We start from the raw sequence: 22,251 nt of genomic DNA, 5'->3' as shown, positions 1-22,251 counted from the left end.
CCTGGCACACCATCGGCCTCAACATGTGGCTGTGGCCCAAATCGGTGAATGAATGGGGTGTGGGAGAGAAAGAAAAGAAATGAATTCTTTTTTTTCTTTTAAAGATTTTATGTATTTGACAGAGCACAAGCAGGGGGAGCGGCAGGCAGAGGGAGAGGGAGAAGAAGTTTCCCCGCTGAGCAGGGAGCCCAACGTGGGGCTTGGTCCCAGGACCCTGGGATCATGACCTGAGCCGAAGGCAGATCTTAGCTGACAAAGCCACCCAGGCGCCCCAAGAAATGACATTCTTAAAATCTTTACCAGTTTGGACTAACTAGAGAAGGCCAGGCTGGTTTAGGGCTCTTTAAAAGGACTGAGAGTTATTCCTTTCAGGTCAGAGTTCGGTGCCCGAGTGGAAGCGGGAGTTGGCTCGTGACCTTCCACAGATGACCTGTTCTAAACGAACAAGCACGTTAAAATGATTTGTAACGGATCTATCAGCAGCGAGTGTGTTTACGAGGTGCAGGAAATGTGTTCTTAGTCATTTACATACTTCTCTGCAATCTCGTTGACACTGTTCGTCTGCTGATAAATTTTCTGACAGTGAAAGCAGATTTCATCAGAGCCTTCCTCTGAATTTCAAATGAGCAGACTCCGATTTAATGACACCCCTCTGTTCCCTAATACACACAGCATTCCTTTCCAAGCGCCCCGGGTGAGCAATCTCACATCCTCGTCCACCCCCCGGGGCTGGGGATTAGAGAGCCGACTTGTACCAGGGAGGTACTTGTGTCGCTTTAACAACCGCTGAGGCCTTAAAAGCTTTGGTGTTTAGCAAAGTGTGTGAAAGAGCCTTCATTTCTTTTTTTTTTTTTTTTTTAGAGGTGTGACATTTCTGTGAATCCTAGGAATAGAACTTACACAACACTCCCTTAAAAATTTGCAAACACGTGTGTTCCCAAAGACCTACCTCTCTGCACACGTTCATAGCTTTATTCATGGTCACCCAAAACAGGAAACAGCACAAATGTCCATCAGCAGCAGCAGGAGTAAACAGGTCGCGATCTGTCCAAACAGTAGAATACCGTACAGAAAGGAAAAAGGACCAGTTTACAATACATGCAGTGAGGTTGGCGAATCTCATGGTTTCAATCCCAACACCAGCCCTAGAGGACTGCGTACTCTACGATTCTGTTCACATGAAGTTAGGAAACAGGCAAAACTAGTTTCTGGAGCTAGGCAACTATGGGGAGTGGGGTCGATGGTAAGGAGCTGGAAACCTTCAGTGTCTGCAGGTGGGCTCTGGTTATACCAAGTATATAAGTGGAAAAAGTCATTGAGCTTAGCGATTTGTGAACTTTACTGGGTGTAAGTAACACTTCAATAAAGTATATGTAGTAGATATTTTATTTTAAGATTTTACTTATTTATTTGAGAGAGAGTGAGAGCAAGCAGGGGGAGGGAGAGGGACAAGCAGACTCCACACTGAGCGTGGAGCCCGACTCCCGGGCTCGATCCCAGGACCCCAAGGCCATGACCTGAGCCAAAATCAAGAGTTGGACACTCAACCAATGGAGCCACCCAGACGGCCCTGTAGTAGATATTTTAAAACCAAATATTAAAACCTTTTAAAAAAGAAAATAAACAAATGCACAAACAACCCCCCAAACATGGCGTGAGCTCCTGCTTTGGGCTAAACATTTCCTTGCGCGTTGTCTTGGTTAATCCTTACGACCTCCCTGTAGGTTTGGCATTATCGTCTCCACTTTGGAGAGGAGCCTGCAGCTCAGAGAAGGAAAGTGATGTGCTCAGTGTTGCACAGCTGGGGGGTGGGCAGAGCCAGGATTCGCCGTCTTCCACCACACACAGGACTTTCCGAGCCCCCTCTGGCTCTCCCTTTCCAAGTACACGTTCACACTGCACTCAGGGGTGCCACTGGCCTTCTCTGCCTGGGAGATCACCTCCCCTGAGCCTCCGCCCGCCCCTCCCGCACTCTCCAGCCCAAAGTGGTTCTAACCCAGGTGTGTCTTGCCCCCTTAGCATCCCTTCGTCAGCAGTGTCACCAGCAACAAGGCTCTTCGGGAGCTGGTGGCCGAGGCCAAGGCTGAAGTGATGGAGGAGATCGAAGATGGCCGGGAGGAAGGGGAAGAGGAGGACTCCACGGATGCCACCTCTGTAAGGCCTGGAAAAGGGGGTACTGGGGGGGATGGGATCCCGGCAGGCCTTGGCTGGTATAGGAGAGGATCTGGGGGGGCACAGGAAGGATTCCTGTTTTTCCCCAGCTTAGAGATTATAGCCCCCCACGCCACAGGTTACGTAAGTCAGCACATGGGCCAGGGTGAGGCAGCGGGGATGTGTTGGCCAGATTCTGGAAGTTTTCAGGAAAGAGCAGTAATCTAGATTTTCACATGGGTTCTTCCAATTTTTAAAAGTTGGTAGCTGACTCATTGCTTCCCTGCCTTTTTCCTGTTGTGGCTCACATGCAGCAAGAAAACGTTTTTAGCACCCTGTGGGGTAAATGCAGATAAAGGCTGCACGTGACCAGAGGCAATAGGCCGAGGGGCTCTGGGCACCCCAGAGCCTGTCTGGCTGCCCCGAGTGCCCAGGGGACCCATGGCTTGGCACATTTGTAACCCATCAGCAGCTTCAGCACTTGGCAGAATTTAAATTTAAATTAAAGCTAATTTAAATTTTTAAAAACATTTGAGCCAAGCAAAACATGTCTGTGGGCTGGATTCTGTCCTGAGCTGCCGCTTTCGGATCCCTGGTTTAAGCCACTTGGGAAGGGCCTCTTCCAGGAGGGAAACGTGCTGGCCAGATGGTGCCGTGGAGCGAGTGAGGCAGGGACTGGACTCGTCTGCCAGGGAATGGACAGTATAGCGCTGTCTCGAGTTTAACAGAATCCTGGGAGAAGCCGAAGGCTGGCCTGACTCCTTCCCACAGTGAAGAAGGGAAGCACCGAGGAGGAGGAGTGGAATCAGGACAGCAGCCGTAGCCTTTTACGGAGCCCTGGCTCGGTGCTGGGCACTGCAACTCTCACAGGACAACCAGGGCTCCATTTTAGAGATGGGCAAAGTGAGGTCCGAGGAGTGACGTGGCCGAATGAGCTGATAGGCTGCGAGGCCAGGTGTAGGCAAACCATGCTGGGTGAGTGGCCTGGCTCCAGGAGGCAGCCTGGCTCCAGCGGTGGCCTGGGTCCAGGAGGAGGCAGCAGACAGCAAGGTTAGGAAGGGAGGTGGAACGTAGTCACACCAGCCTGCTTCTCCACGGGCTCCTGGAGGCTGATGCTTGTCGTGAGGGCAGTGGGGGCTAATGAGGGTTTCAGGCAAGGGCTGGGCATTGGTGTGGGGGTGATGAGATCAGATCTGAATTTCTGAAGCATCATTCTAAGGGTGTTGAATAAGGAGGTGGACTAGAGTTGCTTCTGGAAGCATCCGTATCCAAGGATAAAACTAGCGGCCATTAGGACCCAAGGGAATGCTACGGCGTGATTCCATTAATATCAAATTTGAAAACAAGCAAACCTGTAACACTTTGAGTTCAATGTCAGGACAACCATTATGTCAAGGGGAGGGGCAGACATGGGGGGGTCTCTGAGGCAGGCCTGTTCCACTCCTGACACGGAAGGTGGCTGAGTGGGTGCTTACTGTATTCATTCACTGGGCGTTTATATTTCATCCACAGAAATGGGCGTTCTGTTTCACAATAGCAGTGTTTCTAGTCCTTACCACTCCCCCAAAGCTCTAAGAAACAAAACAAAACAAAACTTTAAAAACTTAGTGGCTGATAGACTGAATCTAGCTCCTGTATAGTTTTGGTTTGGTTTTTATGCAATTAAAAAAAAATAAACACAAAACTTGAATTAGTTGCCATCTAAAAATCAGGCGGTGTCAGGTTAAAATCCAGATTCTCGCTTGTCTTAAAAAATTGGAAAAGTGTGTCTCACATGTCACAATTAGCTGGAGCAGAGTAGCCACTGCCACCTTTAGACAGGGCACGAGCTGTCCAGCTGGCCACAGTTGCCTCTGCTGACAGGAGGAGTAACAGAGTTACACAAAAGAGTTAACACAAAAGAAGTAGTAATTCTATTGTTGGTTAGACAGCAGGGAGTAGTGAGGACTGTGGCTCACTGGAGAGGGATAACTACATTCTTCCTTGGCCCTGGCCTACTTCACCTTGTGAGTGTCTGACTTTCGACCCTTCTGCATCTTTGACTCTTGTCTTAGACATAAAATAGCCCGGCTTTGATTCTTTTTGCTTCCTAGCCTGTGGGGGACCATACTCGAGACTCTTCTGAGGTGAGTCAACTGAATCTCAATACCGACAAGCTTCTCAAAGAACCATCTTTCACCCCACTGCCACCAAGCCAGCCTCAGGACAATGTGAATGGGCCCAGCCAGCCCTCTGGGGACAGATCCCTCCAAACCACCAACCCCCCAGATGTGGCTCCTGGAAATGAGAATGGCCTGGCGGTGCCAGCACCCTCCCGGAAGTCCCGGCCAGTGTCAATGGATGCCAGAATTCAGGTATCTGAGGAGAAGCAAGTCGCTGACCAGGGCGGGGACCTCAGTCCTGCAGCCAACAGGTCCCAAAAAGCAAGCCAGAGCCGTCCCAACAGCAGTGCCCTGGAGACCTTGGGTGCCGAGAAGTTAGCCAACGGCAGCCTGGAGCTCCCCACCCAGGCAGCCCCGGGCCCATCCAAGAGGGACTCAGACTGCGGCAGCCTCTCCACCTCCGAGAGCGTGGACTACAACACCTCCCTCTCAGCTGACCTGTCCCTGAACAGAGAAACAGGCTCTCTGTCCATCAAGGTAATGCCACCTCTTCTACCGCAGGTAGAAACTGCCGCCTGGTGTTGGTTTTTGAAAGCATGTAGAGGCTGCCTTCCATTTTAAGTGGTTCATGAGGCTTGCTCTTTTTTAAAGAGCTTGGAGCTCAATTCATACGGTAATCTCCAGAATATCTGATATCAGTCTGGGATTTGGTCATGCCAGGCAGTTGACTCAGTTTTTAAATTTCGATGTGTGTATCCATTTAAATTGGGTTTGGTGAAGTTCGAGAGAGAGAAGTCTAGGAGTGAAGTTCTCTTATTTGGGGGTCAGTTATAGGGAGTGGGCTCAAGGCCCTGTTGGGGCTCAGTGGCCTTTGCAGAGGTGGGTAACACTGCGGACCACAGTAGCCGCTGAGCTTGAGGGCTGAGCATGGAGGCCAATGCTGCGAAGTGCTTGAAAGAAAACACAGGCTTCTTCATCGTCTCGAGGTACAGATGAGCAAATGGAGGCTTAGGTGGGGAGTGGAGAGCTGGTCAGACCCCCAGACTTTGTGCTCTGAACCCCACATGCCATTCTGCTTTCCCGGGGGAAGCCTGGCTGCCTCGTCAGGAAGGGCGGACCCCTCCTCTGCCCACACGGATAGATCTCAGGATGTTCTTGAACTCACTCTTGGCCACTTGACCAGGCCACACTGAGGGTCATCCCCAACCAAGGCTGGTTTTAGGGAAGATGCTGTATCATTTTGGTTTTTTCTCCCATTGTTTCCTTGGTGGAAACCACACAGTAGAGACGCCAAAATATTTGCTCAATGAAGGGAAGTGAAAGAAGGAAAAGCAGCGAGCCAGCCCAGCAGTTAGCTTCAGGGAGAGCAGGGAAGCACAGTTCTAACATGTCACCAGGAGAAGCCAGACGGCGGCCCTAGGTACGGGCAGCATCGGGGCCCCTCATCGGCCTTAAGACAGATAGTCTGTCCCTTCCCTACTTAAAAAAACACTAAGCAAAAAGAAAAAAAAAAAAGTAATTATTAAAAAATAAAGGCCAGAGCAGGGTCTCCCCTGCCTGTTCTCAAGGGTGTTGAGAACATTCCTTTGCTGGCTGCCTGGCAGTGAGTCAGGGAACACGGCTGTTCTGATAAGAGTCCGTGGGCGGCGTCAGCACCCCGCAGGGAGATGAGGAGCCTGTTACCTCGGGGCGGGGGCGGGGGGTGGCAGGCAGGAGGCCCCGTGACCGTGACCAGGACTAGTCCTAGTGTGAGGGCTGCAGCCCCCGGCTCCCTTCTTCCCCGCCGCTCCCCGTCTCTCGCCGTCAAGTCTCGGGTGGGGCCCTAGGCTGGGAGAGCCGGGTAGGACGTGAGAGGTGCGTGTGGCTGCTCCGTGCCCGTGGTGTCCGGAGCCCCTGGAAGCCTCGGGGGGAGCCGAGCCCTCAGCGAGCAAGGGCTGGCCCCTGTCCGGCTGAGCCCGGGTGGGGCTTCAGAGCACGCTGGGGGGGACGGAGACTGACTGCAGCCCGCCGCCCGGCCGCCCTCTGTTTTCGGGCTAGAAGGCCCTTGGGGCAGGGTTGGGAACGCAGGGCTGGGCTCCGCCACAGGGGCCTCGGCAGCCCGTCGAGGTCAGACGGGGGAGGTGCCATGACGACTGCAGTGCAGGCCCACAGGCTCTCAGCTGAATCAGGACCCATTTTCAAAGGGTATTTGAACACCCCGAGGAGTCCCGGCAGCCCTCTGAGCACTTGCGTCTGAAATGCGTGGTTATTCATGGGAAAAGACGAAGATTATGAATGATTTCATGGGGGCTCCAGACGGGTGTGGCCTCCCGTGGCGTTCAGGTCAGCTCGGGGTTGGCTTCCAAGTCCGTAAGGAGCTTCAGTTGTCCGGGCTCTTGGGATTTTCCCTGTGGGTGAGAGACGGTGGTCTGCAGTCATAACCGTCAGCTCTAGATACCAAGAACGGAACAGTCGCCGTGAGCCGGGCCTGTGCTGCGTCCCGCACGCATCTCTCACGGTGGCTCGGTAACCGCCCTGGGAGGTAAGCACTGCGGTTCTCTTCCTCTGGCGACTTTAGGAGCTGAGGCTCGGACAGGACGAGGGACTTGCTCAGGGTCACAGAGCCAGTACGTGGTAGAGGGAGGGTTAGAACCTGGTTCTTTCTGGTGCCACGTCCTGTGTGTGAGGGTGCTGGCAGCCAGGCGTGAGGCCGCGGGGCAGTGTGTGCAGGCCAGGATCGGGCGAGGACAAGGAGTAAGCTCAGACACTCAGGGCCCCAAGCTGGGAAGCTTGAGGCAAGAGGGGGATGATGGACGGCCGTGTCCTACCTGGATGTCGGGGCCGTGGGGCCAAGAAGGCTGTGGGCCACACCCCTATGTCACCCACAGATTCTTAGCTGAAATCCTCAGCTTTGCCTAATGATCCTACCCTGCCAGGACTCCAGGCTGCACAATAAAACCCTCAAGAGGACACGCAGGTTTGTGGTGGACGGCGTAGAGGTGAGCATCACCACCTCCAAGATCATCAGCGAGGACGAGAAGAAGGATGAGGAGATGCGGTTTCTCAGGCAAGCCTGCGGTGGACCGCTGACGGCGGTACCGGGCGGGGGCGTGCTGAGAAGGGAGGTTTGTAGGTTCCTTTGGCTAGAGGACTGTCTACAGCATGAAGTGAGGGATCAAGGACACAAAAGGCAACTGGTTTTGCTCCTGCACTCCCCAGTCCACCCATCCATTCATCTGCACGTCCGTCTATTTACTCACCTGCCTGCCCATCCATATACCCAACTGTTTACCCACCCACCCACCGACCCACCCATCCGTCTACTCACCCATCCGTCTACTCACCCACCCTCTCATCCACCCACCCATCCGTCTACTCACCCACCCACCCACCCACCCATCTGTCTACTCACCCACCCACCCATCGATCCATCTACCCATGTACTTGCTCATCTACCAGGTTGGGGGACACGGTAGTGATCCAGATAGTTGAGGCTGTCGCCGTTGCAGAGCTCACACCCCATGATATGATACACAGAGTAAGCCCCAGTTGTGGCACAAGCTGTGAAGGAGGTAACGGGTGATATGCTAGCCCCTGGGTTGGGGGGGGGGAGAGGCTGCTGTGTGTGCGGGAGACCCTGAGTGGGACTGCCGGGGGAGCACGGAGGGAGCTGCAAAGCTAACGCCTGAGGAGTGACTGCCGGGCTTGTTGAGAAAGCTGAGAGGATAGGGCTGTGAGTGTGAGTGTGAGGGCAGAGGTCACGGAGGCCTGTGGGCCAGGGTGGAGCGTGGATTTTATCCTAGGTACAGCCAGAGTCAAGTAGCTGGTGAGTGACTGGCTGTCATGTCCCTTTTGAAAGATGGCTCTGGCAGCTGCAGGAGTGTGGGCTGTAGGGGGCGACACTGATGCCGGGTGACAGGGAGACCCTGTCCAGCACAGTCGGGCTGCAGGCTTGGGCTGGGGCAGTAGCCGGGAAGAGGGAAGAAGGGGTCAGTTCAACATACATATTGGAGGCAAAACCAGTGAGACTGGTGAAGGGAGGAGAGTGTGAGGCAAAGCTGTCTCCTGAGAGCTGCCTTTGCACTTTGGAGGTGCTCAGGCCCCCTAATAGCCCTCCTCAGGGAGACCCTATTTCCCCCATTTTGTAAATGAGGAAACAGTGTTTCTTGGCAGGTCAGTTACTTGCCTTGGGTCACCCAGGTGAGAAGGGAGAGCTGCGATTCTAACTAGACCTCTCTGTGTGAGGATTTGACCAGGCTTCCACTGGACTGGAAGCTTCCTGGGGCTGCTGGGGGTGAGGGGCTTAGCAGTCAAGGAGGCCTTGGAGCCACAGAGCTGCCTTGGAGCCAGGCCTTTGCAGGATAAATTCATTATTAGTTTGGAGAACATTTCTAGAACATTGAACACATTTATCTTTTTAAAAAAGCACAAGCATTCCAAAGCCAAACAGCAGCAGTTTTGGATGCTCTGGGGCCCTTTCCCCTCTAGCGACCACAGAAATGAGAGGCTGACTTTTCATCAGGGGTGTCTGCATTTCTGCATGAATGCATGTACACGTGTACACACACACACACACACACACACACACACACACACACACAGCGTCCTCATCATGGGGGCTGGGGGGCTCGTGACAGAGGGGGGGAGGATGGTTGTTCTTGGAGGCTGATACCACCTTCCATTTTCCTGGTCACCTGGGAGGTGACCTGTTCTCCTAAGCTTCAGACCTCAATGGCTGAGTTTCCTTTCCACCCTCATCTCCTGTCCGGGCAGTTCAGGTTCCCGGCTTGAAACTGCAGGTCCACCATACCCCATCTAGAATCGATGCCCTCTGGCCCTGGCTGAGGCCCCCACCCTTTTGCTAAGCAGAAGAGCTGTGTGTGACTCAGGTTTGAAAGGTGAGACTTCGTAGAGGTCGAGGGCCTCTATCCTGGTCCGGAGGGGGCCGAGTGGTCTGTATACCTGGCTCGGCTGCCACGCTGCGCAGGGGCGTGGAAGGCTCTCGTTGTTCCCCGGCCGGCTGTCGCCCCCCCCACTCCACCCCCCGGCCTTCATGGATGCTAGGATTTCCAGAGAATTGGGTCACACACAGGCTTTTGAACCGTGTGACCAGATGTTCACTCTCCCAGATTGACGCTTCTAGGTCAGAGTTCTTTCTCCTTTTCCCTAAAATTGCTGGTGCCAGCGCTTCCTTCCTTAAGACATCAGCTGTCTCTTGGCCTGCCTTCCCCTGTGAGAACCCAGGTGGGGCAGGGAGGTAGTGTTTGAACCTAGCTGCCCACCTTCTTTTGTATTCTTTTGTTTTTTGGTCAGGTGTTCTCTGAGCCTTAGTTTCTTTGGAGTCAGGATTTCTGTGTCTTTGTTCACACTGTCAACCCTCTCGCTGCCCAAAGAGCGGAGGCTCAGACGGAAGGTTCTTTCTGTGGCTGTGGAGGCTGTCTCTAGTTTCCCAGAGACCGGGCAGCCTTTGCCTCTTCTTGTTCGTGATCACCCCAGCAGCTACCACTTAGTAACAAACTTGGTGAGTTTTACCACTGAGTTACCATGTCTGCGCAGGTCAGGGGGGCACAACAGGCACCCCCGCATTTGACCCTCAAAGAACCTGAGCGGCGGACATGATCTGTGTGTTTTACAGATGCAGGGAGAGGGGCCTCGAGACTGAGTGACGGCCGGAGGGGCCCCGGCCGGAAGTCAGCAGAGCTGAGGCTCAAACAAGGTCCCTCTGACCCCCAAGAATGTGCCGGCTCCTCTCTCGGGCAGCATTTGGGGGGGCAGATGGACTCTGGCCAAGAACAGAACACAGGCCTCATGGGCCCAAATCCTGAGGGGCTGCCAGGGAGCCCTGATTCATAGTCAGGAGGCCCACGTTCTTTCTGTATCATTTTCTTTCCTGATCCATATCAATCTTTAATAGATTTGCCCAGAAAGCAGCACAGTTAACCCTTCGGAGTTTATCCTGCAGTTATTTTTTTGTGTGAGTAAACATAAACACATACACACATTGAGAATATGTGTGTTACAAAATTAAGGTATACTCTGTGGTCTAGGTCAAATTTTTATCGTATTGATATTTTGAATAGGTAATATTATGTCATGGTTCAAAATTCAAAGAAACGCGCGCATGTGCGCACACACACACACACACACACACACGGCATCTAGTTCCCCTCTGTGTTAATATTAAAGTGAACACACACAGACACATAAATTGTCTTTTTTTTTTGTTTTTCACCCAGAGGGTAGGGTAACATAATAGACCCACTTGTCACCACCTTGCTTTTTTCACTTAGAGATCATTCCATATCTGTTCATAAAGAATTATTACATTTTTTAAAAAAATTGTTGCATTTTTAGTAGATGTTTTCCCATGTAATTATTTTCTAAAACTTGATTTTTTTCATGGCTGTGTACACAAAATTAACATCAGGTGGATACATTTTAATTTATTTAATTAGACCTATACGATGGACGTGTATGTCATTTCCAGTTTTGGACTATTATAAATAATTTTGTTATGGATCCTTACTCAGTTGTGTTGTGTATCTATGAGTATTTCTTTCGAATCAATATCTAGAAATGGAAATACTGTATCAAAAGGCACGAACTTACTACCAGTTGTCCTCCAGAATGTACCAGTCCATACCAGCAGGTTATGGAAGTATCAATTGCCCCTCGGCTCTTGCCTTTTTAATGCAAATGGGATTTTAAATTTGCACCTCATATCCATATTAGGTCATTTAAAAATTTTTGCTTTTTCTTTCATGTCTGTTCATGTTTTGTGTTCCTTTTTAAAAGTAGGCTCCTCCTGTTTTTCTTATGTAAGTACTCTTTATACATTGATCATTCATGTTTTGCCTGTCAATAAACGTCAAATTCAGCCCGGGTTCTAGTCATGCCCCTGCCCGTTCCACGCTCCAGTCGCCAGTGTCCGTAGCCATGAGTTATGTGATCGCTGAGACGCACGTCCTTTCACCCGCAGGCGCCAGGAGCTCCGGGAGCTCCGGCTGCTGCAGAAGGAGGAGCACCGGAACCAGACCCAGCTGAGCAGCAAGCACGAGCTGCAGCTGGAGCAGATGCATAAACGTTTTGAACAAGAAATCAACGTGAGTGTGAGAAAGGATGGGTCCCCCGAGGGCTCCTTGCTCCGTGTTTCCTCTAAGGGCCGTAGAGAGCCCCATTCCTGTGGTTTCCTAATCTCACGAGGCCTCGACTTGTGAACACAGAATCTCATGAAAGTCCCAGTGCTTCTCAGTCACTCGGGAGGGTCTCCAGTGGGAGACAGCTTTGCTGAGTACCATGCAAGAGCCCTGCACGGTAGGCAGTCCGGCTTCCCTTCTGCACATGAGGAAACAGAGACCACAGAAGTTAGGCGACTTGTCCCAGGTCACACGGCCACGAGGTGGTCGAGCTGGGAGTCAGGCCCAGGTCTGAAGATAAGCTCTGGGCTCTCCCCATCTTACTTCCCATCTTCCTCCCGGGTGTCAAGTCATTTTGCTAAATTTCTCCTTCTGCTCCTTCCAGGCCAAGAAGAAGTTCTTTGACACGGAGCTGGAGAACCTGGAGCGTCAGCAGAAGCAGCAAGTGGAGAAGATGGAGCAGGACCATGCCGTGCGCCGCCGGGAGGAGGCCAAGCGGATCCGGCTGGAGCAGGATCGGGACTACGCCAGGTTCCAGGAGCAGCTCAAACTGATGAAGAAGGAGGTGAGTATGTGTCGGGCAGAGGCTGGGGGTGGGGCGTCTAGGTTGCAAGGGATCGAAACCACAGCCGAGCCCCGCTTCAGCAACAGAGGGAATCTGGGGGGCTCGTATGCCTGCGGAGCTCACGTCCAGGTGTCTGGTTTACGTGCTCCAGTTGCACCGTGAGGAGCCACTCGGGCTCTGCGGGCTTGTGCTGACTTGACTCCCAGGCAGCTTCCTGGATGTCCTCCCAGCCCAGCAACCCCAGCTGAAAGAGAGCAGGGGAAAGGAAGGGATGGCAGCCCAGGGGATCTGAGATGCTTTCACCAGAAGCGGGGAGCGGGTGCTGGGCGGCAAACACAGTATGTCTTCTGTGCCCTGCCCTCCTTCTCCCCTAACAGCAGTCCCCTAGTTGGGACCCACGTGGCCCTTCTTCTCTTTCCTTTCCCAGCTGGAAGAGGAAGGGGGAGGTGGCAAAGAGGTAGATGGTCCTGAGACAAAGGGAGAGAGGCAGATTTCCCAGCCTGCCCTGGGGAAGGGCATCCGGGGCCCAAAAAACAGCCCACACCTCCCTCTGTGGAGCCTGTCACTGGCAGGCTGGGACAGACTTGCTAGGCCATTCCCAGTCTCCAGACGAACAGCCTCTAAGGGTGGTCTTTGGCGCTGCCGGCCGCAGGGCCGCAGAGCCTGGCTCCCAGATAGCAGTGTATGGCTGTGACATTTGTTGTATCCAGGGGGCCTCAGGCAGCTGCGGGGGGGCAGGGCTGGGGTGAGACATGTGGCCACAAAACTTAAGGGGGCGCCAAAAACCTTGGTAATCAAGATAAACAGTATTCTAGGGTAGTGTTTTAAAATAAAAAATACTGCAAAATATTCACGATGAACAGAATGTCAGCTACTTAGAGTCAGGATCCAACGGGGCCAAGATAAGGGTAAGATGATGAGTCTGAGTCCTGCAAATACAGGGCTGGATCCTGTCTGTATTTAAAATTTTGATATTCATGGGAGCCTGGGTGGCTCAGGCGGTTAAGCGTCTGCCTTCAGCTCAGGTCATGATCCCAGGGTCCTGGATCGAGCCCCGTGTCAGGCTCTCTGCTCTGCGGGGGGTCTGCTTCTCCCTCTCCCTCTGTCTGCTGCTCCCCCTGCTTGTGCTGTCAAATAAAGTCTTTAAAATTTGATATTCATGATTTTGGGCATGAATTTGGAAATTTTTTAAACGTCATTTATCTTGATGACTGAAGTTTATGGTATTCCCTTTTATGGCTGAGGTGAGTGCCTCACTGGCCCTACTTATCCTGCTCCCGGCCCTCCTGCTGAGGGCCAGGCCAACGGGCTGGGGCACAGTGCCGGTCCTGAGCACGCCCCCAGCTCCAGTGCAGGGAGCACAGGCTTGGGAGTCAGGCCTGGCTCTGAGTCTTGGCTCTGGACCACTAACTGCACTGAGCTTCGGACAGCAACCTTCCTGAGTCCCGCTTACCTCCTCTCGAAATGAGAGCTGCTCAGCGCCTCTTTTATGGACTCTGCACACGTACGGCACTGTGCTAGGCGCCGGGGTACTGAGCCAGAGAGACAGGAGCGCTGCTCTCAAGATGCTGTTCACTGCCACAGAAGCCCGCAGTTTATGGCCATTATAGGTGTGCGTTTTCCGTGCCCGTCTCTTTCTCCTTTCCTTCTGGCACTCCCCAATACACGAATATTACACCTGTGGTATTTTCCTGTGAGTCTCTAAAGCTTTAGGCTTTGTAATCCTTTTTCTCTCCTGTTCATGTTGTCTAATTTTTATTACTCACTCTTCAAGGTCACTGGTCCCTCTGTCACCTCCACTCCACCCTGGCTCTGTCCAGTGCTTTCTGCGTTTAGTGTCAGATGCTGCCTTGTTTAGTCCTAAGTTTTTTGCGTGTCTCTTTTTTAAAGATTTTATTTATTTACCTCAGAGAGCAAGTGTGTGCACATGTGTGGGGGGGGGCAGAGGGTGAGGGAGAAGCAGACTCCACGCTGAGCGTGGAGCCCAATGAGGGGCTCAATCCCATGACCCCGAGATCATGACCTGAGCCAAAACCAAGAGCTGGATGCCTAACTGAGCCACCCAGGTGCCCTGTCTCTTTCTTAGGGTTTGTATTTCTTTGTGGCAACAAAGAAAACGAAAGCAGCACTCCTTCGCTCTGGGAAGTCCAAAACTGGAGCCAGCAGCAGACAGGAGTAGGCCAGTGGGGACCACCTGTCAGAGGGACTTGGTGGAGAGTGGGGCTGGGGGCCAGTGTCCAGAAAGCTGAACCTCCTCTTCGGTCTCCCTGACCCAGAAGTTCAGGGGTTGAAGACTTACTTTCTAGGAAAGGTGAGGAGGCACCCTGACCCCACCACTCTCTGCTGTTTCTGGTGTAGGTGAAGAACGAGGTGGAGAAGCTCCCCAGGCAGCAGCGGAAGGAGAGCATGAAGCAGAAGATGGAGGAGCACACACAGAAGAAGCAGCTTCTCGTGAGTCCTTGTCCCTCAGTCAGGGGGCAGAGGGGTTGGAGAGCCCCAGGTTTGAGACCCCGAATGATCAAGTGCCCCCTCTGTGCTCCTGCCTTGCCCCTGGAATACCCATGTCTCATTCTGAGTGCTTAAATCCAGCCTATCCTTGCTAGCACCTTCCCCAGGCAGCCTTCCTTGACTGCTCTCACTCCAGCTGCAAGTGAGCTCCCCCGTTTCTGGACCCTCCAGCCCTTTACATCCATCTCTTCCAAACCGTTTAGTGCCTCCCGTCTGGTCTTGGGTTGTTTGTATGCTGAATCTCCTTGGATAACCCAGTACACCCACCTGCCCACTTGGCCTCCACAATCTCCCAGCCCTGGTCCTGTTCTTGGATTCTGAGGGGGCACTGTCCTCCCTCCTGCCATCAGGCCAGAAACCTTGTTATTCCTGACACTTCCATTTCCCTCCAACTCTTTATCACCTACTAAAGCATGGATTTTTTTTTTTTTTTAAGCTCCAAACGGTCTCTGGATCTGTCCACTTTATCTGCATCTCTGTGACTCCCTAGCCATGGTCACCTTCTGCCTGGACCGCTGCAACAGCCTCCCAGCTCGCCTCCCTGCTTCCTCTCTTGCTCTCTTACAGTTTCCTCTCCCACCAGCCAGTGCAGTCAACTTGAATTCCAAATCTGATCATGTCACCTCCCCCCAGCCAGTGCGGTCAACTTGAATTCCAAATCTGATCATGTCACCCTCCCCCCATAGTCTTGTGTCTTCAAAACCTTCAGTGGCTCTCACTTTGTCCATAAGATAAGGCCAGCCTCCGTATGTGCTTTCAAGGCCCCGTGGGTCTGGTCCTGGCCAGCCTCTCCAGCTCAACTCGGTCCCCTCTGCCCCAGCCTCACACCAGCCTTCTCTGTAGCCCTTGTCAGACCGTGTGCTCATTTTTCTCCCCCTATGGAGTCTGTACATTTTGCTTTCTCTGCTCCCTAATGTACACTTAAAAATGCTTTGTATATTATCTGGTTTAGCATTCATGGCTTACTGGGATAGGTGCTGTTCATTTTTCCCTTTGCAGAGGAAGAAACTAAGGCTCAGGGAGGTGACTCTCCAGAGTTAGCAGTATGGGGCATGGCCCCAAATTCAAGTCTGTCTCCAGACATCGTGTTCTCTCCAGGACACCATCATACTGTCCTACAACCTGTCCCTTGATGCTGTCATCAGAAAAAGAATTCCGGGCTGGGGAGGGTGGGGGAGACGGCCCCCAGCCCCACACAGGGAGAGCAGATGGGCTCCTTAAGGAGGCCATTTGGGCAGTGGCATCGAGAGCCTCAGAAATGTGCACACTGCTGGCCTGGATTTTCTGTTTCTAGAGACTAATCCTGAGGATAACTCATCACAGAGTTTACAAACAGTTAGCTACCAGAATCCAAAGAGCAGCACCATCGAAAATAGAGACAACCTGGAAGCGGCCTACTAAGTACTGGGTATTGAATAAGCTAGGGTGCACCTGCGCCATGAAATACTTTCAGCCATTAGAACTCATTTGGTAGAAGTTTACATTATCACATGGAAAGGTATTTTTAATTTTTAAAAATTACAGTAAAATAGACATAACAAAATTTAGCATCTTAACCATTTTTAAGCGTACAGTTCAGTGGCATTGAGTACATTCACACCGCTGTGCAAAGCAGCCCAGCCCCACCATCCATCCCCAGAACCCTTTATCTGGCAAAACTGAAACTACTGAATAAATAGTAAAACACCCCATGATACCCCTCCCCTAGTCCCTGGCAACCACCATTCTACTTTCTGTCTCCACAAGTCTGACCTACATGTGGGATCATACGGTATTTGTCCTTTTGTGTCTGCTTTCCTTCAATTTAACATGCCCTCGAGAGCCACCCATGCGGCAGCCCATATAAGCACTTCCTTCCTTTTCAGGGCTGAGTAATGTTCCACCGTGTATCTGTACTACATTTTGTCTGTGCACTCTTCTGCCTGTGGCTACTTGAGTCGTTTCCATCCCGTAGCTATTGTGAATGATACTGTTACGAACACGGGTGTACAGATCTCTAAGTCCTTTTACACGAACATGTCTGTACAGATACACCAAAACCAGCTGCTACTCCTGGGTGATAGGGTTCGTGGGGACTTTTGTTTCTGCTTATGGGTTCCCTAAGGTTTTTAAATTTTAATTTTTTAACTCTTTATTATGGCAAATTAAACTAGGCAGAAGGAGGTACAACAGGAACCCCCTCATTACCAGAACACAGGAATTATGAACTCATGTCCCCTTACTCCCCCACCCTCCGGTGTTATTTTGAATCAAATCCCACACATCCTGTCATTTCACCTGTAAATGTCTCCGTGTGTATCTCTAAAAAAAAAACCCACAATACTATAAACATACCTAAGACTTTAAATATTTAACAATAATTACTTACTTATTTGCAGTTGAATCATTATGTACATTTCCAATTGTCTCATTAATTTTTTTCTTTCTTACAATTTGTTTGAATCGGGGTCCACAAAAAGTGCACATGCCACAGGTGGCTGAGGTCTCTAAGTCTCATATTTCCCCCACACATGTTGTCTTTGCGGCTCGTGATGACTTTTCTTCTGTCGTAACAGTAGAGGGCGAGATGCCGAGCCAGCGCTAAAGGTCCGACCTCGTCTCTCCCACACAGGACCGGGACTTCCTGGCCAAGCAGAAGGACGACTTGGAGCTGGCGATGAAGAAGATCACTGCTGACAACAGGCGGGAGATCTGTGACAAGGAGCGCGAGTGTCTCACTAGGAAGCAGGAACTCCTTCGAGGTGGGTGCCAGAGAGTGGGCTCTGCTAGAACTGCGAGGTTCTGCTCCATCCTGAAACCAAACGGCATCCCTCAGGGTGAAACACGGGGCCAGCCCCCACCGAAGTCAGGACTGGGGCACAGATACCAGCTGTCACCAACATGATTTGACATTATTCCTGATATTGAGGAAAGAAGAAAGCAAGCAAGCGATGTAGGGCGGGTAGGAATTGTAAATAAGTACACTGGGTGAACAGGGTGCTGGGGTGGGGACAGTACCGAACCCCTTATAACAGCTACCTGGTATCGAGCGACTGCTTTGCCGGGCCGTGAGCCGGTCTTCATGGCTCAGGCTCCTTAACGCAGCAAGGTGTTTGTGCAGACGAGGAAACGGACGCTGGCGCAGTGACTGTGCTTCGGCTGGGGTTGCTCGGCTAGTGGGGGGAGAGCGGGCCTTGACCTCGGATCTCCTCTTGAAGCTGAGCTCTTAACCACTCTGGTGTGGTGGGTCCCTCCCAGCACGGGACCTTCCAGAGACCCCAGTGTGGGCCACTCTCAGAGGGAGTGCAGAGGAACTCCTAGGGAGGGAGGGCTTCTGCATTTGGACGGGGTCCCTCAGCAGAGGGGTCCTGGGATAGAGCTCTGAAGGGCAGGAGGGCTTAGGGTCTTTGTATGGCCTCGGCTTTATCTCACTATGCCTAGCAGATGTTTGGTGCAGTTTCTGGGGCTGTGCAAAGCAAGTGGGCTCTAAGTGGCCAAACATCCGTTGTGAGTGTGGCGCCTGTTGTGAAGCAGTAAGCGACACAGGGCCAGTGACAAGCACTGTCTGTGGCTTCACTGACACAACGAAGAAGCTGCAGCCAGCGCTGGGATGGTGCACACGGCTGAGCAGTGTAGACCCAAGTACTTGGGTGTGGGGCAGCGAAATGGGGTCCTTAGTGTTCTGACGTTCTGAGGAGCCACAGATGTTTCAGGAAAGCCCTCATTTTCTTTTTTTGTCCATGATGTCGAGAAGAACCACCCTACTTGTGGGACAGTGGTGCTGATTTTGGTCAGGAAGCCAACTTACTGTTCCGATGTCCTGGGGGCAGCTACCGGTTTTCACAGATCAGGAATGCAGTGAAATAACAGACCATTCTTCGTGGGTTGAGCACAGCCCGCTCTGGGTCTTGCAGGGCGTGAGGTCTTCATCTGACAGCAGCTCCCTGCCTGTGGCTGAGCAGAGGATCAGGTCATAGACTTCCAGTGATAAAATACCAGATACTGCTGTCTCAATAATGTATATATAAAGGACGTGCAGTGGCCAAGGAGGGTGTCCCCATTTTCCAAAGGAGGAAATGGTGACAAGAGGGCTGTCCTGTCGTCCTCATGGGGCTCCATGAGCCCTTCCCACCCGCCCATTAAGAAATACTGAACATAAACATGTCTCCCAAGAACATCTCTCCCTCTGTGGTGTGGTTATACCTGCTTGGCAGAGGCAGGAGTGGAGGCCTGCAGAGGCTTTGTTACCTGTCCCAAACTACAGTGAACGAGCTGGGCTCCAGCCTAGGTCTCTGGTTTCTCTGGCTTCTGACTGCGGTCACTTCCAGAGAATGGGGTACCATTCTCCCGGGAGCTATCATCTGAGGCAGGGCCGCGCCCAGTGGGGCTCTGGCCGTTAGCGTCTCATCAGGCCGCATCCTCCACAGACCGGGAGGCAGCCCTGTGGGAGATGGAGGAGCATCACCTGCAGGAGAGGCACCAGCTGGTGAAGCAGCAGCTCAAAGACCAGTACTTTCTCCAGCGGCATGAGCTGGTGCGCAAGCATGAGAAGGTGAGGTCCCTGGCTGGGCGGGTCCCCGGGGCTGCCACCAAAAGAGCTAGGTAGGGCCGTGAGGCCACACCGTGACAGGGTGCCACTTGAGTACGATCTGTGCTCCCAAGAAGAGCCAGGTATGAGCCATGGTGGGGCCCAGGGTGGTTCTTGGGGGGTGTCCTGCCTCAGGTGGAGGGGCCACGGACAGGGGAAACCACGCAGGGAAGCAGATGGCGGCCCCCTCACGGACTCCTTAGGGTGTGTCTTTCATTTTTTCCCTCCTCCTTCATCCTTCCATTTTCCCCTTCTCTCTTTCACATGCATTCCCTCAGAATGCTTGTAAGTCTCGAACACCACCTCTGCCAGGAAGCCTTCCTTAACCCCCTCAGCTCAGGCAAGGGCCCCTGCTCCGTGTGGCCAGAGCATCCTCTACTTCTGTGTAATTGTCTGCCTTGGTTTGAGCCCCTTAGTGGGAACAGAGACAGACAAACCGAGGTATGGATGTGCAGTCAGCGGGTAATTACAGTTCCAAATCTACGTGCGACGATGGCAGTCAGCATGGGACTGTGGCGGCTCTACTAAGGGTGGCTGGCTAGGAAGTCGGGGGAGGCTCCTTGGAGGAGGTGATGGCCATGCCAAGTTTGGATACACAAATAGGTGTTAGGTGAAGGAAAAAATTTTAATAAGATGTTTCAAGAATGATGAACCGTCCCTGTTAGCGTACGTTTCGCTCTGAGGTGTTAGCTTTAATGGCATGCTGCCACAGATCACACGAGAAGGCATTTAGAAGGTAAAAATCCAAAACAGTCACAAAAAGTAACATTTCCCGTTCTCCCTTTAAAAATCGACAGAAGTGCAATGCTACCAGCCTTGCTCCGCTGAGCATTCGGGGCCACGTGGGTCCTGGGCTCCCAGCGGAGTGTGGCGGCCTCGGGCCCTCCCTGCACCCCGGGGCCCAGAGCCCACGTGACCCGGCCCCGCCGGCTGTCCCCTCAGGAGCGGGAGCAGATGCAGCGCTACAACCAGCGCATGGTGGAGCAGCTGAAGGTGCGGCAGCAGCAGGAGCGGGCGCGGCTGCCCAAGATTCAGAGGAGCGAGGGCAAGACGCGCATGGCCATGTACAAGAAGAGCCTCCACATCAACGGCGCGGGCAGCGCCTCCGAGCAGCGCGAGAAGATCAAGCAGGTGGGGAGACGGTGCAGGTCTGGTGGGCCTGAGCCTTACAGGGTCGGGGGCTAGAAGACGTAAGCTGCAGCACGGGGTCTTGGAGGAGTGCCAGTCACACCCTCATCAGCCCCCCGCCCTGCTGGACAGAGGAGGAAGCCCAGTCACCGTGCCTGTTCGGCTTCCTCTGCTGGTAAACCCCTTCCTCTCATCTACCAAACCCCACTTGCGTGTCACCCATGTGTCTCGGGGACGTGGAGTCGGTGGCCCTGGGCTCCTGTGATGCCTGTGTGGTAGCACATGTCACAACACAATGTTGTGTCCCCACCAGCCTGGGTCTCAGCACAGAAGGCGGCGCAGCCTGAATGGTGTAGGGCACTCGGGTTGTGCCTCTGACGGGGCCTTCTAGAACAAGCGGGGTGGAGGTGGGCCCCCCGGCCAGGCCTGTGGCCCTCTGAGGCACTCACCCTCTCTGTCGCAGTTCTCCCAGCAAGAGGAGAAGAGGCAGAAGTCGGAGCGGCTACAGCAGCAGCAAAAACACGAGAATCAGATGCGGGACATGACGGCGCAGTGTGAGAGCAACATGAGCGAGCTGCAGCAGCTGCAGGTACAGCCCTCCCTGTCCCCCTTCTTGGACTGCCTCAGTTTCCCTCAAAGCAGTCTGCTCGCAGGGACTAAAGACTCTACAAACAGGGAGGGAGTCTCGGCAGAGCAGCCTGCGCTAGAACGGTTTCCATCCTGCTGTGTAATGCTGGCCAGATCCCATCACGTCCCAGGCCGCAGTTCCTGCAGGCGGAGAGTAGGAGTGGGGTGGGGGTGAGAATTCCTGTTCTGTAGCATTGGAGTGAGGCTTCGTAAATGAGACGACCGAGCTGAAAGTGCCTTGCCTGGGGCTTGGCAGTGGCATGCTGCCGGAATTCTTGGTCATCACTGTGTCTTGGGACAAGGTGTCCCAATTAACCCTTATACCAAAACCAGATATTATTAAGGAAAACAGCAAACCACTATCTTTCATAAACACAGATGCACAAATCCTCAACAAAATATTAGCAAACTGACTCCAACAACATGTAAAAAGATTCCAAGTGGGCTCTATGCCGGACAGGTTCAACATTCAAAAGTCAGTGTAGTCCATAACATCAACAGGCTAAAGAAAAATCGCATCATGTCAACAGATGCAGAAAAAGCACCTGACAAAACCCAACACTCACTCATGATAATACTCTTAGGAAACTAGGAATAGAGGGGAACTTTCTTAACTTGATAAAGAACACCCACAAAAACCTACAGCTAATATCATCCTTAAAGGCAAGAGGCTCAAAGCTTTCCCACTGAGATCAGGGAAGGGCATCCTGGCTTTGCCAACCACTTGGCAACCCCTTTCCCTAGGGAGATCCTGAGCTCTTCAAGATTCCTGACTCCTGAGCTTGCCCGATGCCTGAGGGGTACCACCCCAGGAGCTGGAACGTGGAGCCCCCTTGTGGTGGAGCAAGGCATTGCCATACCTGAGGGATGGGCAGACTCAAACCTCTGACTTTAGGAAATTGCTCAAGCTATGGGACCCATTTGGCAATTTCTGGAGAGGCAGAGAGGCGTGGAGAAAACATGACAGGCGCTGAAGCCTGTCAGGTAGGGACTCTGCCATTTGTCGCTGTGTGAATTTTAGCCAACCCCCTCACCTTCTGCATCTGTTTTCCCATCCCTGTCTCATGGAATTACTGGGAGGATTAACTGAGAGAACCCTTATAAAGTCCCAGGGGCCCAGCTTCTGGCAGGTCAAAGGTACTCCATGCTGCTAGGAGTATTGTTTCTAACTAAACCGATTTCTAAACTCTCAGAAGCCAGAGCTTAAAACCCAAAACGAAAACCCCTAATGGGTTTCGCTCTTCCAACCCAATAGGGTTGAGGTATCTGGATGAAGGCATTTTCCTCTTGCTTTATAAGCTCCTTACAAACTACAAGATTGATTCTCTGTGAGGAATCAACAGGGACTTGTCCCTTTTGCCTGTGAGAAATTCTAAGTAACTTTTGTGAGGCAGATAACTTACCTCAGAGAGAACAGTGAAGTTGGGAGTGCCTCAGTCAGGTCCATGTCCTCATCCTTACTACAAATTTCTCCTGAGGAAATGACAT

General features: G+C 52.5%; 1 protein-coding gene and 1 long non-coding RNA gene across 12 annotated transcripts in view; one reads left to right on the top strand and one right to left on the bottom strand.

The window, feature by feature from the left end:
* The window catches only part of STK10 (serine/threonine kinase 10), a 122,795-nt gene that overhangs the window by 80,075 nt on the left and 20,469 nt on the right, over positions 1–22,251 (top strand). Inside the window, exons 8-17 of the mRNA XM_026510969.4 lie at positions 2,020–2,154; positions 4,245–4,790; positions 7,169–7,299; positions 11,212–11,335; positions 11,754–11,933; positions 14,292–14,384; positions 17,053–17,182; positions 18,848–18,972; positions 19,951–20,139; positions 20,600–20,725. Coding sequence (XP_026366754.2) covers positions 2,020–2,154; positions 4,245–4,790; positions 7,169–7,299; positions 11,212–11,335; positions 11,754–11,933; positions 14,292–14,384; positions 17,053–17,182; positions 18,848–18,972; positions 19,951–20,139; positions 20,600–20,725 — 1,779 coding nt within the window. The remainder of the gene's footprint in view (positions 1–2,019; positions 2,155–4,244; positions 4,791–7,168; positions 7,300–11,211; positions 11,336–11,753; positions 11,934–14,291; positions 14,385–17,052; positions 17,183–18,847; positions 18,973–19,950; positions 20,140–20,599; positions 20,726–22,251) is intronic.
* LOC123001701 (uncharacterized) overlaps positions 15,919–22,251 on the bottom strand; it is a 71,024-nt gene continuing 64,691 nt past the window's right edge. For 2 of the 11 annotated variants that reach the window (XR_008959248.1, XR_008959241.1), the window contains 4 exons: positions 22,167–22,236; positions 18,229–20,904; positions 17,460–17,593; positions 15,919–17,338 (listed from right to left, as the gene is read on the bottom strand). This is a non-coding gene — a long non-coding RNA (uncharacterized LOC123001701). The other 9 variants (XR_008959243.1, XR_008959240.1, XR_008959247.1 and 6 more) reach the window with 8 other exon arrangements.

This window comes from Ursus arctos, unplaced genomic scaffold (assembly GCF_023065955.2).
Source record: "Ursus arctos isolate Adak ecotype North America unplaced genomic scaffold, UrsArc2.0 scaffold_15, whole genome shotgun sequence".
Classification (NCBI taxonomy): domain Eukaryota; kingdom Metazoa; phylum Chordata; class Mammalia; order Carnivora; family Ursidae; genus Ursus; species Ursus arctos.
The sequence above is the reverse complement of the archived record's forward strand: the minus strand, read 5'-3'. Positions and strand labels throughout refer to the sequence as shown.